Source organism: Zeus faber, assembly GCF_960531495.2.
Source record: "Zeus faber genome assembly, chromosome: 5".
Taxonomy (NCBI): Eukaryota; Metazoa; Chordata; class Actinopteri; order Zeiformes; family Zeidae; genus Zeus; species Zeus faber.
In genome coordinates, this window is record NC_137192.1 from 30,031,639 (window position 1) to 30,048,537 (window position 16,899).

General features: G+C 44.0%; 2 protein-coding genes across 2 annotated transcripts; one reads left to right on the forward strand and one right to left on the reverse strand.

Moving 5' to 3' along the window:
• Positions 1-969: 969 nt before the first annotated feature.
• LOC307230677 (cytidine deaminase-like) lies at positions 970-5,231 on the forward strand (the record flags this gene model as incomplete). Its single annotated transcript, XM_080001114.1, has 4 exons — positions 970-1,168; positions 3,974-4,085; positions 4,256-4,313; positions 5,094-5,231. 4 exons carry the CDS (start codon positions 970-972, stop codon positions 5,229-5,231), a joined length of 507 nt encoding a protein of 168 aa, XP_079857240.1.
• Positions 5,232-5,420: 189 nt separating this feature from the next.
• Positions 5,421-16,848, reverse strand: dnajc16l (DnaJ (Hsp40) homolog, subfamily C, member 16 like). The gene is made up of 16 exons (XM_079999971.1): positions 16,397-16,848; positions 16,122-16,188; positions 14,480-14,628; positions 14,101-14,276; positions 12,571-12,755; positions 12,349-12,453; positions 12,080-12,238; positions 11,862-11,992; positions 11,248-11,425; positions 10,486-10,668; positions 10,283-10,359; positions 9,926-10,006; positions 9,693-9,782; positions 7,334-7,504; positions 6,717-7,209; positions 5,421-5,781 (listed from the first exon to the last, which is right to left on the reverse strand). The coding sequence occupies exons 1-15, from the start codon at positions 16,582-16,584 to the stop codon at positions 6,717-6,719; spliced, it is 2,433 nt and encodes an 810-aa protein (XP_079856097.1). The 5' UTR covers positions 16,585-16,848; the 3' UTR covers positions 5,421-5,781.
• Positions 16,849-16,899: the final 51 nt, after the last annotated feature.

Here is a 16,899-nt window from a genome sequence, read left to right on the forward strand (position 1 = left end):
TTGTAAATGTGGTTGTGTTTTCTGTTTATGCGGTTGTGTTTTCTGTTAATGTGGTTGTGTTTTCTGTTTATGCGGTTGTATTTTTCTGTTAATGTGGTTGTGTTTTCTGTTTATGCGGTTGTGTTTTCTGTTAATGTGGTTGTGTTTTCTGCTTATGCGGTTGTGTTTTTCTGTTAATGTGGTTGTGTTTTCTGTTTATGCGGTTGTGTTTTTCTGTTAATGTGGTTGTGTTTTTCTGTTAATGTGGTTGTGTTTTCTGTTTATGCGGTTGTGTTTTTCTGTTAATGTAGTTGTGTTTTTCTGTTAATGTAGTTGTGTTTTCTGTTAATGTGGTTGTGTTTTCTGTTTATGCGGTTGTGTTTTCTGTTAATGTGGTTGTGTTTTCTGTTTATGCGGTTGTGTTTTCTGTTAATGTGGTTGTGTTTTCTGTTTATGCGGTTGTGTTTTGCTGTTAACGTGGTTGTCTTTTCTGTTTATGCGGTTGTGTTTTCTGTTAATATGGTTGTGTTTTTCTGTTAATGTAGTTGTGTTTTCTGTTTATGCGGTTGTGTTTTTCTGTTAATGTAGTTGTGTTTTTCTGTTAATGTAGTTGTGTTTTCTGTTAATGTGGTTGTGTTTTCTGTTTATGCGGTTGTGTTTTTCTGTTAATGTGGTTGTTTTTCCGTTAATGTGGTTGTGTTTTCTGTTTATGCGGTTGTGTTTTTCTGTTAATGTAGTTGTGTTTTCTGTTTATGCGGTTGTGTTTTTCTGTTAACGTGGTTGTGTTTTCTGTTTATGCGGTTGTGTTTTCTGTTAATGTGGTTGTGTTTTCCTGTTAATGTAGTTGTGTTTTCTGTTAATGTGGTTGTGTTTTTCGGAATTTGCTTGTGTTTGCATGTATTCCAAACGTTGCACCTCCTATTTGTTTGAACAAGAGATAAAAGGCACAAAACAAAGAGACCAGAGCAGACTCACCTATCCAGAGACAAGATGAACATGGAGGACCTCAAGGTGAGAGGGGAGATCGGGCACAATGGGGAGGACGGCCGGAGCCCCGCAAGGACGCCCCCAGACCAGGTGAAGGCACTGATCCAAAAGGCCATGGAGGCCAAGCAGCGCGCCTACTGCCCTTACAGCAAGTTCAGGGTGGGAGCGGCTCTCCTGGTGCATGATGGGACGGTGTTCACAGGTGAGCTGGCCTCCAACCTTCTTGCCATCAAAACACAAGTCAAGGATTGTATCTATCTATCTATCTATCTATCTATCTATCTATCTATCTATCTATCTATCTATCTATCTATCTGTCTGTCTGTCTATCTATCCATCTATCTATCTTACCTCTTATTTACTATCATATTTCAGACCTTTGACTTTTACTCAACTACATTCAGAGCAAATATCCATACAGTACTACATACTACATTTCCAAATTTTTTTCCAAAAACAAATCACTAGTTACATACTTACATGTATATAAATCACACACACACACACACACACACAAACATATATATATTTACATATACTGTATATACTGTATTTTGTGTGCGTGTGTGTTTGTGTGTGTATGTAAAAAATAAAGTATATATAGCCAAAGCAAAACAATTAACTTTACACCTTGTGATTTACCAATCCGAAAGTCAGATAGACCAGGGAGACCAGATAACATTTTGAAGATTCAGATTCCAGAAGGCGTGTAAGATATTGTGTTTAATATGGTTTAATAAGCTCTATAAAAAGGATAAAATATTACAACGTTCGAAGGTGAACATGTTTTCACTATCAACTCCTTGGTCGTGTCACAGGGTATTTTATGTCCATGCCATCACCACCAGAATTATCCTTTGAACTCTTCAAGAAAATGTATTAATATAATTATAAAAATCATCAAAAATAAGAAAAAAATATATATATATTTAGAATGAATGTCAATATAATAATTATAATCATAACTTTTATTTGTATAGCACCTTCCATACACATGTAAACTGAAAGTGCTTTAGTACTGATAGATGGCTCTCTGAAAGTCCACAGCAACATCCATCATCATCATTTTGCTGATAAATTGCTATTTGCTTTACCAACAAACCTACCAAACAAATGGAAAACTCTCCTGTTCTGTTTGGACAGTATTGTTTATCTTGGATTTCCCTCCAGGTATTAATTACCTTGTACAAAGTTTGAAATTGACCCAAGCGATTTGGCTTAAGATCTCAAAAGAGTAGAAAATGCAGAGTAAAATTTGTTCAGCAAACAAGCCCTGAGTGAAAAGAGGAGGAGGAGCACGGGATTCTGATCAGGGATTTGCTCTATAACTACTACTCAACCTCAACCTTTTCCAGCTCCGGAGCGATTAACGAAAACAAAAAATATTTTCCCAAGATCCAACATTTCTGAAACGTCCCTTTCCTCCAACAAACCACTACGAGTAATATGTTATTAACGAATGAAAAGCATGATGTATGCAATAATTGCAATTTATTATCATTACCATTAGGCTACCATATACTCTACAATGTATTTATTACCATTGCTACCACCAATGTATGTGTTATTATACACAAATGTATTTTCGTCAGTTTGTCAAAAGTATCCAAACATCAGTGCACTATAAATATGAAATGATTTCCCCCAGAAATTAAATTGCTTGCAAGTGCTGATCACAAAGTCCATAACGACAACAGAGCCCATTGCTGACAAAGTCCATAACAGTAGGTGACAGGCAGCCCATCGCTGAACATCACAATGTCAATAACGGTCGGCAACAGGCCGCCGCCAAACATCACAGTCGATGACTGTGAGGTCGGCTTCCGACCGCCCTCCGACCACCCCACTCAACTGCGAATCTGGATCTCTGAAAGAGGAGGATGGAGAGAAACTTCCAGGTCTACTGCACATGAGGGGGTTGTCAGAAGACCAACGTTGCACTAACCTCCTTCAGTGTGATTTCTGACACTCCCTGAGAGCGCAGACAGTGGCGCCTCACATCGCTACGCCGACGGAAACGTTCAAATCACGCGTCGTACGAGTTGGGGGACGTTTGGATGATGTGTCTGATGGGAAATTCGGTTTTGAGCACTGCAGACAACGTCCCAGACAAAATGTATAGAAATACTCATTTATAATTATTTCTTTACTTCATTTTAAGTAAGACTTTAAAGAGCCGCAACTAGGACGCCAGGACGCCAAAGAAGGAAAATACATTCTATATAATAAAGATAATAATAAAAAAGTCATTGTTCAACTTAAGAATTGACACTCACATCAGAAATCCACCCGATGAAGGACAATTCATTCAGGGTCAGGAACCCTGTTGTTATGTTCAGTGGTGGAAAGTAACAAAGTACAAATACTGAAGTACTGTACTTAAATACATTTGTCAAGTATCTGTATCTATACTTACTGTACTGAGTTTATTCAGTTTCAAAGACTTTCGACTTTTACTCCACGTTTCACAGCGCTTTACACTATTTAATCTACTACGTTTATCTTGTTACGTGTTACTTTATGGTGGTGACGGTGGAGAAGCCACATGTTGTTTCATTTGGGAAGTGCTTCTCAATCCGAAGTCTCCACATCCACCCGGCCGTGGGCTGGCCTGCTTTATCCACGTTTCAGCTGTGTTTTTTTAAATATATTTTTTTATTAATAACGAGGTGAGACACTGAAGACAATTAAATAATGGCTGTTCCTGCTGCTCGTACCACGTTGGGGAAAATGGCTTTTTCGCATCCTCTGCTCCGTCTGGTCTGGAACTGAGTGGCTGACACAGTCTCCAGAGAATTTAAATCCACTTTCAACAGTTAAATGCGCCGGTCACTGTCAATGTATTTAAACATGCTTCATTTTTAACCATTGATTTCAGATACTTTCTTGTCCGTGTTGTGTGTGGTGTAAGTGTATGAACTCGAGACAGGGCGTTTGCTCTAGAAGAGCTTTTTGCTGTAAAATGAAAAGCCACTAAACAGGTGTTTTGGCACGATGTCGTGTGCAGGATGCAACGTGGAGAACGCGTGTTACGGCCTGTGCCTGTGTGCAGAGAGGAACGCCATGTCCACGGCCGTGTCCGAAGGCTACCGGAGCTTCATGGCCATTGCAATTGCCGGGTAACGTCCATTTTGGAGAGGATTTCTATTTTAAACGCCTCTGTACAATATATATATTTTTTTAAAAGACTGTATTTGTTATGTACTTGATGTGGCATAAGATCGCCCCCCTGCGTACTTGCGCACAGGATAAAGGTTTGCTCACACATGCTCTGATCCACTCCTTGCAGGGACACAGACGACGAGTTTATCTCCGCGTGCGGGTCCTGTCGGCAGTTCATGAGTGAGGTAAGAGCATCTGACTCCGCCCTGATCGAAACACACCGGCAGAGTACGCGTCAGACAGGAGCGGCCTTTCAGAATGTTTTAATGGCTGCAGTGTGACACTGTGAGGTGACAGTAGAGTTAATAATAATCATATTCATATACATCGATAAATGCCATTGCATGGAATAAATGAAACATGTAAATGATGGTGTAATGATGACATCGTCCATTTCCCGGATGACAGCTGACGTTTTTCAAAAGACATTTGATACGGTTTACATTTTTATTATATTTATCTATTTCAATTTGAACAATATAGGCCAGCTGACAAGAACAATAACACATCCCTCCCCAGAGTGAATTAATTCAGCCATATTCTGTACTTTTTAATTCCCTTAAAATTTGGCCAAATCAAGCACCTTTGACCAAAACATGCGTTACCGTGATTGTCCACGGGACCAGGAGCTCATTTGGAGGTCGGTTTCTCACCACGTCACCACCATTTGAACCATCTCCAGTCGAAAGGCTCTCATTGGGTGCCGTTCTTATTCTCGTACCGTTGTTGCATCGTGTTTGGATGAAACGTAAAGGCAGGGCTGCGGATTCCAGGGTTTGACGTCGTTCAACTGTCTTTACCTCTGATCAGTTATCACCCCCCCGCTGCGGCTTATAGGATGCTCATCATTCAGACTGAATGTGGTTTGGTTTTAGAGAAATGGCCCACACGGTTCAATGCACCAAAACAACAGTTGCCTAACTTAACCGTATATGTAATGGCATTTCCATCCCACTTCCTTCCAGTTCGGGTTAAACTGGGAAGTTTATTCTTCGAAGACGGACGGATCGTACGTAAAGAGCGACGTGAGCGAGCTGCTGCCAGGCGCCTTCGAGCTCAAGCTAAAAAAAAACAACATAGGTTCACACATCCAAGAGAGCTGATACCCATGTTTTCAAAATAATCTCTTACTGGCTTCATGTTTAACATAAACTAAAGGTCAGTTGATGTTAAATGTGCCATATTTATGTTCAATATTCTTCTATTCTATTCAAGCTGCACATATTGATAAATGTTCCATAATGTATTCAATTATTGAGTATTTCTATTTATTTTATGAGCAGATTCATAGCCTCGTTTAAAAAAAAAAAACTTTATTAGTTTTGATACGCACATGGATAAAATTACATAAATAAGAAAGATTGAACGGTATCAGCATTATTTCATCATTTCATAAATAAACTGCAAATTACTGCAAATAAACTGTTTGAGTCTCACACGAGGACAAACATTTAAACCACATTCGACAGACAAGTAGAGATGACGTAACGCAACTATAACGTTATTTGGTGAGTAGCAAAGAGAAAGAAGCAAAATCATAAGAGGCATTTGATAAACACGTAAAAACCTGAAAGTGGCAGCAACCACTGCGGCGCTAAACCTTCTGGCTGTTCTGAGGCGGCGCCAGGTCGACTGCCATATAGGCCTTCAGCTCTTTATGGGCACAGAAAATGGGAGAATGGGTCATTTATTTTTTCGATTTGGACATTCGAGAACAAGCTTTGACAAAAACACCAAGGTGACAAGACACAAAAACGTCAGAGACCAAGAAGCTGTAAAGGCAGACTTTAAAATTTCTGAACATAATATATCGCAACCTTTAACCTCATCGACTTCCAGATGGTGACAGTAGATAACCTTTCCCTCCCCCCCCCCAAAAAAAAGTGACATGACATGTCAACTGGACCTGAGAATCTCAACAAAACATGAGCGAAAGCCCTCTTCGGTCATGCAGAATCCAATGCATTTGTGTAACAGTTTAAAAAAAAACAAAAAACAACAACAAAAAAAAAAGCCCAGGCCATTATTTCTTAATTTCTTCTGACTGAATTGAGATGCCTTTATTCTTGCAATGCAGGTGTGTCAGGTTTACAATGGAGATTCAAGTTGGGTTCCGTGACCAATTTAGATTAAATACGGTTCTTAAAGTTAATAAAAAAAAAAAAATTCAAATAAAAAAATAGACATAGAATCAGTGCAATGGTTCCAATTTCTCAAGCTTAAAGTATTATTAATCAGCCCCCTATGAAAGCCTATGTCAAGATCGGAGCGGAACACCCTAATGACCCTAAATTAACTTATTAGTTCCATGTTATGCGTGCCTTAGATAAACCACCTCCGTTAAAGGAAGACGTTACATGTCCGCAACTTCTGCTTTGCCTCAATCTTCAATACACTTTACTGCGAGGGCTGTGAATAAATTAAATCCTTTCATGTTCAAAATCTGGGTGCGAGACACACCGCGTTCAAAGCTGCGTCGATGACGTTAAGCCGCACGACCAATCTCTTAGTGAGGAACATAAGGAGGAAGCAAAACCAGAATTGGGACAGCTCCCTTGTAAAAAGGGCTACGTGGATTGGCGTCTCACTCAGCTGTCTGCGGAGGTGTTGCAGCCGGGCGCCGCCAGGGACGGCCAGGCCGGGACCCGCAGCCTGCTCAGGGTTCCCTCCATCAGCCTCTCCATCCACAGTCCCAGCCGATCCAGCTTGTGGTGGACCTCGAGGCTGGTGGCCCGGGCGGAGCCCCGCTTGGAGCCGGCACCGTCCTCTCCGGAGCGGGACCTGGACCGGGAGTGGGAGCGGGACCGGGAGCGGGACTTCCGCCGGAACGAGGACAGGACTTGAGAGGAGGCGGGGTCGCCGGATTCGTCCCCGGTGTAAACGGGCCGGAAGAGGCAGAAGTATTTTTTGTGTCCATTGAGGGCCAGGACGTAGCCGGTGAAGTCGGAGGACTCGGCGTCGTCGTCGTCGTCGTCCGAGAGGCCCAAGCTCTGAGAGGAGTCCGGCGTGGAGGCCAGGAGCGAGGGCATCCAGTGGCGGTGCTTATCGGCGTTCAGGAAAGAGAAGTGGAGCGTCTGGGTCCTGTAGGTGGGGAGCAAGAACCACCGTGAAACCAACAAATACAACCCTGCGGGAACGGGGGGGGGGGGGGGGGGGGGGATGATGGTAGGCGAGCTTAGTTCACGCCGTTGACAAGCAGCCTCACCCAGAGAAGGAGAAGACCTCCTTGGCAAACTTCCTGAGTAAGGCGTTCTTGGAAGCGTCCGTGAGGACCAACACCACGTTCATGTGGCCGGGCCTCAGTTTGACCAGGTTGCTGATGTAGGTGATGTCGGTCAGCTCCGTCACCTCCACAAAATCCTTCTTAGGAGGACGGCTGCATGAACGTATAATTGATGTGAACAAACACAAGTCACAGTTGGGGGGGGTAGAGTTATAGGGGTGGTCAAGCAATGCAAAGGCGCACAACTGAATAATTAACCACGATGTAAAAACCTCCCATAATGTAATGAAATCCAATATAATACAGCCAATGATGTGCTGAAAATCCAAGCGCGTAATAAATCCAATCACTCTTTGACCGTTGAACTTAATAACCAGGGTTACTGTGTCCTTCTACATTGCAGGCCTGACAGAAACATTTTTGCTGAATAAAGCAATGATATGAAGCAGAGCGGCTGAGCATCAGTCTGAAATGCCTCCAACTTAATAGAGGAAAACTAAGAGAGATGCATTTGCTTCTGAAGTAACATTCCTGGGAGAAACAATCACAGCAGCCACAGCAGTTATTTACCTTGGATATAGATTTCACCTCCTGCACAGTAGGTAAGGTGAGCACCTAATTATATTTAAGAATAATATATATATATATATATATATATATATATATATATATATATATATATATATCTCCAAAATGTTCAGCTCTGACAAGAAATGTCTCAAAATACAAAATACAACGTTACACAAATGATATCAAGGTGGCACGAGGTGCACCACAGTCCGACATGTGGAACAAAACACTGTGACACCGCAGTGAGTTACATTACTGTTCTAACGCCATCTGGCCAGAAAACGTTCACCAGGCCTGTACCGTACTTTACAGACACTATATGGTCATGACACTATGGGGAAAAAATGCTTTTGCATTACAGGCTCAGGATGTTATCATGTTATTGGGTTAATATCATGTTTCATCTTTATTACATTTGACTTAATCGCATTATGGGAAGCTTTTACGTCATCATCCATTACATCTTGGGCCTTTACGAAGAAATAACAATATGAAAAGAGAGTGGCACTGATCCATCAACTCAGAAGAGGTCATGAGGAGATGCCTTTATAGTGTTTTGCTTTATGTCCACAATATGCAGTCTGCAAACGAGGGACGCAACGGTACACGGAATATTATGGAACCGTTCAGTACGCCCCCTACGGTTCAATACGCACACGTGAACCGCGGTGTGACGGTATCACTGTGGAAGTCCACCGGACGCATTGGTGCAGCGTACAGGCAGGGTGCGGCGTGCGCCGTGCAGTTAAGTCGCTTTCCATTAAATCCACTGTTGAGCTCCACCGGCCACGTCAGGCGCACGGCATTTCTCTGTTTTTGCGAGAGGTATGCAGCTGCGCAGCCTTTTCCATAGGAACACGAGATAAATTGACGTAGAATTTTTTTTGCAAATGTTTTCGAGTGCAATTAATCAAGGTTTCCAGTCAGAAAATAAACCCCCTGGGATGGACGGGTGCGTCTTTGTTACGAACTTCTCCCCTCGCACCAAGTTGTGTCGGGTCGCTCATGAACCATCTGGTTCTTTTGTAGGAAGGAAGGGACCGAGTCTCGCCGGGTGATGAGCTGTTCTTTCTTTGTCAAGTTTTACAGTTTAATGTGGTGGTGTTTGTTTAAGTTGCCATCTCCTGCCACCAGCAAATGGTTCCCCCTCCGTGTAAGAGATAGCCTAAGCTCCTCCCTCGACGGGAGGTGCCCTGGCTGAAAAGGAGCGCACCCATTGTCACGTCAGGTTCACAAAGAGAAGTCACACACGCACTGGTCTGACTGTGAGCTCGATTTTACTATTATTATTTATGTGGGAAAAATACTGCTTATACCTGTTCTACATAAAAATAACTAACTATGGTACTGGTATTATTTACTGTTTAATTGTGAAACATTTTAAAATATTATATATCAATAAATAAATATTAACGAAAATGTATATTTCAATTATCCACTCTCTCTCCTCAGATGAACTTATGCAAGTTAAAACAACCCACCAATGAACTTAAACCCCCGTCTCCCCCCACAGTCATACACACAGAACATTACACTAGTTATTGGTCACAGACTACTATAAAAACACTTCCTGCACCTTTTAACTTTAATTATAACAAACAAAAAAAAATAAAAATAAAAAACCCTGAAAATTCCTCAATATAAAGATACCGAAACCGGACCGTCACGTGGCCCCAGAACCGTGACACACACCGAACCGTGAGCCCACTGCACCCCTTACGCGTTTACAAAACTGAACAAAGAACAACACAGGAAACGCCGTTACTGTTACCTGGAAGTACTGGATCTACTCGACACCTCTTCCTTGGTTTTCGGCGGCTCCCTCGGCTTCGGCTTCTGGGGCTTGTCCTCACCCGACTCACTGGAAAGGAACCGAAAAAAACAATCATCAGCCACGATGGTGAGTGTGATACGTAACAGAATGACTTGAAATGGAATTCCTGACTGTGACTTTGTCTGGTTGGTCTGCATTCAAGGGGTGGGGGGTCTCTCGCTCTCTCTCACCTGAAGGCCTGGATGATGACGGTGCCGAAGAGAATGAAGAGAGCGGAGAAGATCAGAGACAGGATGGGCATCATCTCTCGCCTGGAAGACACATTCACAGCTTATTTAAAAACAATCTTTCCATCGATGGACTGATTACCCCCCCCCCCCCCCAAACTCTGCACTTCATTTAGAGCATAAGATAACAGTGAAATAAAGCATTTCTGATAAGCTATGCATTTCTATCAAGGTAAGGATGTGTAGTCAACTCAGTCTACATTATATCTACCAAGATTTGACCAAAGGTTGCATGAGACACATGCGTTCTCCAGACTTTTCCATCTGGTCCTGACTAATTGGTCGTGCATGTCATCTTACCAGTTTGAGTAGAGAAGGTCGTCATAAATTTGAAGGAAGAAATCATAAGCGGCATACATCCACTGAATAAGAAACATCTGGAAGTAGAATAAAAGATAAAAAATAAAAAATAAAACGTTCAAAAAAGTGATCAACGTGATCAAAAAGGTGAGAACACGGCATGCTGACTGTGATTGTGTGCCATGCCGTCCAGCATTCCCTACCGGCGCCATCTCGTTGTTGAGCTCCGGCAGCGTGGCGTCGGAGCTGAGGTACGAGGGGTCTCTCTGCAGAAGCTCCAGCTGCTCGTGGAGGCGGTGCTTGTCCTCCTCACTCCCGTTCCAGCCGCCCAGCACCGAGCGGTACAGGACCTTGCCGGCCTGGTTCCGCCGCTCAAGGACCACCACCTGCCCAGCATTTGTGCGCGCGTTAAAAAAGGCCGCCCGCAATATTGTGATTGAATTTCAAGGAACTTGTATATTTTTCCAATGGTATTCCAGGGCGTTCACTGATCCCAGAGTCATCAATATTTTCTACACAAGAGCTTAACTGTGTCATATTGTCTTAAGACAAATATAGTGCTGTTAAGGGCACACTCAAAAATATTAACACTCAAAAATAAACACAATTTAAATGAAAAGGCAACAGATATTGCATCAAGAATGCAGCTGCTCTGTCTTAAGTTCCAAAAGAGCTTGTGGTTTTGTATTTTTGCATCGCTTTTGTTGGATCAATGTCACTTAAAAAAACAAACAAAAAACAAAAACAGACAAGTGCTACATCCTGCTGTTCCTTCCCCCCCAAGGCTACAACACAACAAAAAGCAGAACGTGAATGTGGTTGAATTCAGAAAGGTCAGATGTCACACCGCCTGACGGTGGTTTAAGACAGACTACAGATGTGTGTATTCTCAGTGTGTTGGGGGGTGCCTGTGCCCACAGCCACATATTGATATACATGCATGTGTATGTGCATGCGTCACTGACCTGAGGTGAGGGCGTGGCCTGGCTCTGGAGCAAGGCCTGGCAGAGAGGCTGCTGCTGGCGCTGGTAGACGTAGGCAAAGCGCAACACGTCCTTGGAGTTGCTCGTGGCGAAGTCCAGGAAGGCCTTGTTGCTGGGGGCAAAGGCTTGCTCCTCACCCGTGATCAGCAGCACACAGTACCTGGGGACAGATCAGTTCATCGTTATCACATCACCCCCAGGGAAAAAAAAGAATAACAATCTTAATCGATTCCAGGATCGTGAAAATCAAATCTGTGCTCCTTGGCTGTAAACTGCTTTTCAAAACTTTCCAGTTTCGGTGTAAAACACATCAGAAAGCAACCAAATCACCGCCGTATTTCGTCTTACGGCGCTCGCAGGACTTAGAAACAGTCCCAGCTTTCATCCTCACTGCAACCTGCGTCCTCCCGGCCCAGATGTCTCAGTGTCACTAAACCGGTCAGAGGTATCTTCACGTGCTTGTCTGTGTGTGTGTGTGTGTGTGTGTGTGTGTGTGTGTGTGTGTGTGTGTGTGTGTGTGTGTGTGTGTGTGTGTGTGTGTGTGTGTGAGTGTGAGTGAGTGAGTGTGGGAGGGGAGGAGGGGGCGGACTTCTTACTTCCTGCGGCGGTGAAACTGCTTGACGGGACAAAGTTCGTCGAACAGTTGCTGGTTGACGAGCCGCGGCACCTGCAGGAACTTGTTGTTTGAGACAAACTCGTCCATGATCTGCCGCTTCATCCCTCGGGCCTGGATGGGACGGGGGGGAGTTAAAAACAATCGAACAAAACATGCGCTGAAGGGTGCAGCTGTGTACTGGAGGTTTTTGGGTTCTACCTGGATGATGTCAGCGGCCCTGTCCATGTTCTCCTTGAAGAGCAGCAAGGTGGGGGCGTAGGTGTTGATGTTGAACTGCCGCAGGAGGCGTGTGTTGTACGTCTCGCCCTGCTCCACGTAGCCGAAGCGCACGTAGTCCTTGAAGGCGAACGCTGTCAACTGAAGGGGGCAGGGAGAGGGGAGTTGGGCGGCGCAAAAGAAAAGCGCAGCAGTACGAGGAGACCTCTATGAAAGCTTTGTAAATGTGTGTGTAAAAACAAGTCTCTCACTTTGTACAGGAGGGGAGCTATGGGTACTTGGTCAAACAAAAGTACACTGGGCTTGTTCTCCACATGCCAGCCACTCAAGAACGGCAGGTAGTTCCTGTCGTTGATCTGGGGAGACACAGGGAGGCCCCTTATTTCACAGTGTATTCATTCTTCAGGAAATGCGCCGAGCCAATGTCCGTGATGGGGGAGCGACGGCACAGCATTTGGACCAGGTCCAGCTACCTTTTCCACCAGCCTCTGGGGCAGCAGGTCTTCGATGAACTGCCGCAGGTGCTCCACCACTACGGCCTGGTGGAAGAAGGTGATTCTGCCGTTCACCAGACCAATGATGGAGGGCGTGCGATGGGCCCCCAGCTGGTTGGCCAGCCGGCGCTCGTAGCCCATGTCCACAATGCCGATGCCCACACCTGGCACAGGGTCCAAATTTGCAGCCAAACCACGTATTGTAAAATACAGTAAAGACAAGATGATCTTGTTTAAGCATGAAAGAGAGGTCAGGTGGATTAAAAAAAAAAAGTTGACCTTTGAGGTCACACCACACAGAAATGTGTTCTTAACTACCCAGCAAAATTTGAATGGTAAGAAAATAAATCGCCAAGTATATAAAATAAGGCAGTTCCCTCCATTCTCAAATGCTGAGGGCGCGTCCGCTAAAGACGCTCAAACCACAGCCAATCGCGTTAATCATGTCAAAGCTTTATAATGGAGTAAGTAAATTCCACGTTTAACTGTCCTCATTTGAGTTGGCGTGTTTCCTATTGAAATGGTGTGATATTCTGACCAATGAAGGACTTTTTGGAGGAGATAACATGGACTATGAGCCAACACACACCATTGTGTTATTTCCCCTGTACACAGTGGTTCTACCATCTGTGATACTAAATATAACACATGCGGCAACAGACTTTGGTAAGTCCATCTTTTATACCAACCACTTGCTTATCACTGTGCATGAGTTCAGTATATAAATTATGCACACTAAATTTCTGCATCATACTTTCATTTCGGACACGCTATCAGAACAGACAGGGAGGGATGGGAGGGGGGAGAGGGAGATTGTCCTCTAGTTAATCTACTGCAGATGGCTTGGCTTTTCTTTTTTTTTTGGTCTGGTTAAAAAAAAAAAAAAAAAAAAAAAAAAAAACTATAAAAATGGGTTTCCAAATATATCCCAGCTGTCACTAATGTACCTCTGAAACACTGGGATATTGTTCCGAGTCAATGTCAGCTCCATCAAAGCCTTTTATGGAGTGAGCCCGTGGCTGGGTCCCTGAGGACGGGTGCATAGTTGAAGTGCGATGTGGAGAGCTTCGCCTCGCCACACCAAGCCACTTACGAGCAACTCGCACATTGCTTGGCAGCCGTGTGCAATTACATACACACACTGTGGCAACACAGGCTGTTGCTGATGGTGGGCTTCAAACTATGCATATGAATACTCAAAACAACGCTCTACCTCCATCCGAAATCAACGGATCACCGGACTGAATCATTGACGTTTTGTTAAACTCTGCCATTAACATGTCTTAGAAAGTCTTACGTTTTGAACGGGCACACACTATTAATTCCAAAGGTGCCAATTGTGTCTAAATGGACAAAAGGACTACATCACGAGTAATTAAATAGAATAGTCTCACAAAACAGTTGTCTAAATGGCCTCAGAATGAACCTTGTGTGTCGATGCTTTAGAAAAGCCAACGCTACCTAATGGCGGTCAAGATGGGAGAACATCAATAACAGCAGCAGCCTTACCCAGAGGTTCAAGTTGCTGGACGGTCTCCCTCCACACTGGCTCGATGTGGATACATGCAAAGCACCAATCGGAGGTCACTTTGATTAGATATGGCTTCCTGTGGCTGTCCGGCAGCACGTCGCTGTTGAACTGCGCATGGTGCAGCAGGTATTTGCTGTCAGCGAAGTCCCTAGATCTGGAAGAGGGGGGTAAAATAAAATTACATCACAACTTTTTGCATTAAGTTTTTTTTTTATGCATTTATAGGAGGTAAGCATCAGGGTCTGTGTAAGGATCTTGATCTAGCGTCGCCTATTAAGGACAAACTGGAAAAAAAATAAGAAACTGGTGAACAAAGAAGGTTTAGAAGATTCTGAAACCATTTTAGCCTCTCCTTGCCTGGGAAAGTGGAAGAAGGATTCATCGAAGTAAAAGCTGTTATGGAAGCCGCGGAAGTCCCGTTGCTGCGAATGGCCAAATGACTGGTGGCTCTCCTCCATCTGGCCGTAACGGTCAAAGTTTGCCCTTCGCTCCTCATTGGACAGAATCTGTGTGAGGAAAAGACAGTGGAAGCATGAGAAGGTTAATTTAATAAAAGGAGGATGAGGAGGAATTAGTGTATGCGCTGGAGAATTGCAGCAGGAATAAGACAAATATTACTGGGTTTATAAAGAATATCCTTCATACTAGTAGGGCTGGGCAATATTGTCAAAATCAAATATCACAACATATATTTTATCAATACCTCAATATTGATTATTAGGGGTCCAGCCTGATAGGCAGGAAGCAGGAACCCGGACATGATTGAATAAAATTTGTATTTGGGGCAGTCCAAACACGCCGGATTCCAAGTTTGATCCAAATTGAGCAGCAAGTGATGCTGCGTTCCATGGAAACACGGAAAACGGTTATTCATGCCGGTAGGAAGTGATGCTGCGTTTCACAAAAACAAATTAGTGTCGGTAGTCCCAAGGTCTGTTAGCTTGGCGTTTTTCAACCGCATGATACCACACTTAAGCACTCCAGCGCCCCAGTCAGTTTTCAGTGATTCTAACATGCCTCTGAATCAGTTGTGTTCCTGACGCTTAGTTTAAGTGGAACGAGCCACCCTCCCGAGGCCTGTTCCGTTTTATTTAGTCCGTAAAGGTTCACTGATTTCACCTCATCAGACCACCAAAATCTGTTTCTGAACAAATTTGAAGTGAGAAATAAGCAATCCAGTTACTGAATCTTCACTCATATTAGCCCTGCAAGGCCTCATTCAAAAGTTTGTTCCAACTTTCGTTGCCGTGCCACCAGACACCACCTCACGTCCGCACCGGTACTCTGACGTGAGGATTTTTTGTTTCATGTAAACATAACTAAACTAACTAAAACACATAAATAAAATGAATAAACACATACATCTACAATAAAAACACAACTTTTATTGGTTTCATTGGAGAAACACACAGCAGATCGCGCCTACAGTCTATCTACCACATCCTTTTTTTTTTAGAAAGAAAGAAACAGCAGAATTATTTTTTAAATACTTAAACTTCCATCGTCTGCAGTTTCTTCGCAGACAGTTGGTATTAATTCCTTTCTTTTAAAAGATTTGTGGTGGTCTGTGAAACGAACGGAGCAGTTCCCTGCGGCACTTGTTATTCTCCAGCCGTGGGTGGAGTTACTCATACTCCTAATTCTACTTAGACCCTTAATGACCTAGATAAGGGCTGCAAGTCTGAATGTGATGTTTTATGACATTTTATGAAATAGACAGCTCACAATAAACTGGGTCATCTTATTTCACAGTTTGTGTGTTCGTAGGCCCATCAGAGACACAAATGTGTGTGCACAAGCACCGAAAAAAACAGGTCCCCTTTAATGACAACATTAAACTATATCACAATATTAAAACGACCAAAATCCTAGAGGTATTTAGTCTTGTGTCAAGATGGTACACAATTGGTACTATTTCGATATATGGCCCGGCCCTCGCCGCTAGTATAAAGAATTCTGTGCTGTGGCTTTCGTCTTTGTTTGATGGAAGATCACCAACCTCATATGATTTTGTAATCTTGATGAACATGTCCTCTGCACCAGGGTCCTTGTTCTTGTCTGGGTGCCTGCAAACAGATTCGTTAGGGGTAAGTCATTGCTCTGCACCTGCAGGGTTGCAGATTTGGAAATGGCACAATTAGATTAGAAGGTACCATACAATGATGACCGGGTTGGGTTGTTAATGCATGGTTAATATTCAATGCACGGCGCCTGGTTTATCGCAGGGTTACCCAAAATCGTGGCCTGGAGACAAGGTGCCCACCGCTCACTCACCATTCCCTGGCCAGATGTTTGTACGCCTTCTTGATCTCCGTCTGACTGGCGCTCCGGCTGACACCGAGCACTTTGTAGGGGTCGTGCTCAGACGCACCGTCCACCAGCCGATCGCCCAAAACCACCAAGGTGACGAGCAGCAGCGCCGCGCACGCCCGCCGCCGTGGGCTGGACATCCTGATTAGCATCGCTAGCCACCTTCCTCCTCAACAGTCGACGAGCGAGGCTAACGGGGAGCTAGCGATGCGAGGGGTCGGAGCAGGCGACGCGGGATCGTGGTGCCCTAGTCTCACATGACAGGGTCCGTTGTCCCTTCGGTGCGAAGTTTGAAAATGAAAACGAAAATGAAAAGATCATACGATATCATATCGTGTCATATCGTGTCGCGTCGTCCTCCAGATCGTTCCGAACCAGCCGCGGAGCTGGAACTAACGAGCGCCGCACCGAGGACAGCGGAGTGGAACTGTGAGCTGCGCGTGCGCAGAGTGACCGCGGGCAGCTGA

What these genes read in the sequence shown, in the direction of transcription:
- dnajc16l (XM_079999971.1), bottom strand. Translation starts at nt 16,584, where the DNA reads ATGCTAATCAGGATGTCCAGCCCACGGCGGCGGGCGTGCGCGGCGCTG. An exon ending in GACCTTCTCTACTCAAACTG is followed by an intron (nt 10,007 to 10,282) that starts GTAAGATGACAT and finishes TGTGTCTTCCAG; the next exon opens with GCGAGAGATGATGCCCATCC. An exon ending in GAGGTCTTCTCCTTCTCTGG is followed by an intron (nt 7,210 to 7,333) that starts GTGAGGCTGCTT and finishes CCCCACCTACAG; the next exon opens with GACCCAGACGCTCCACTTCT.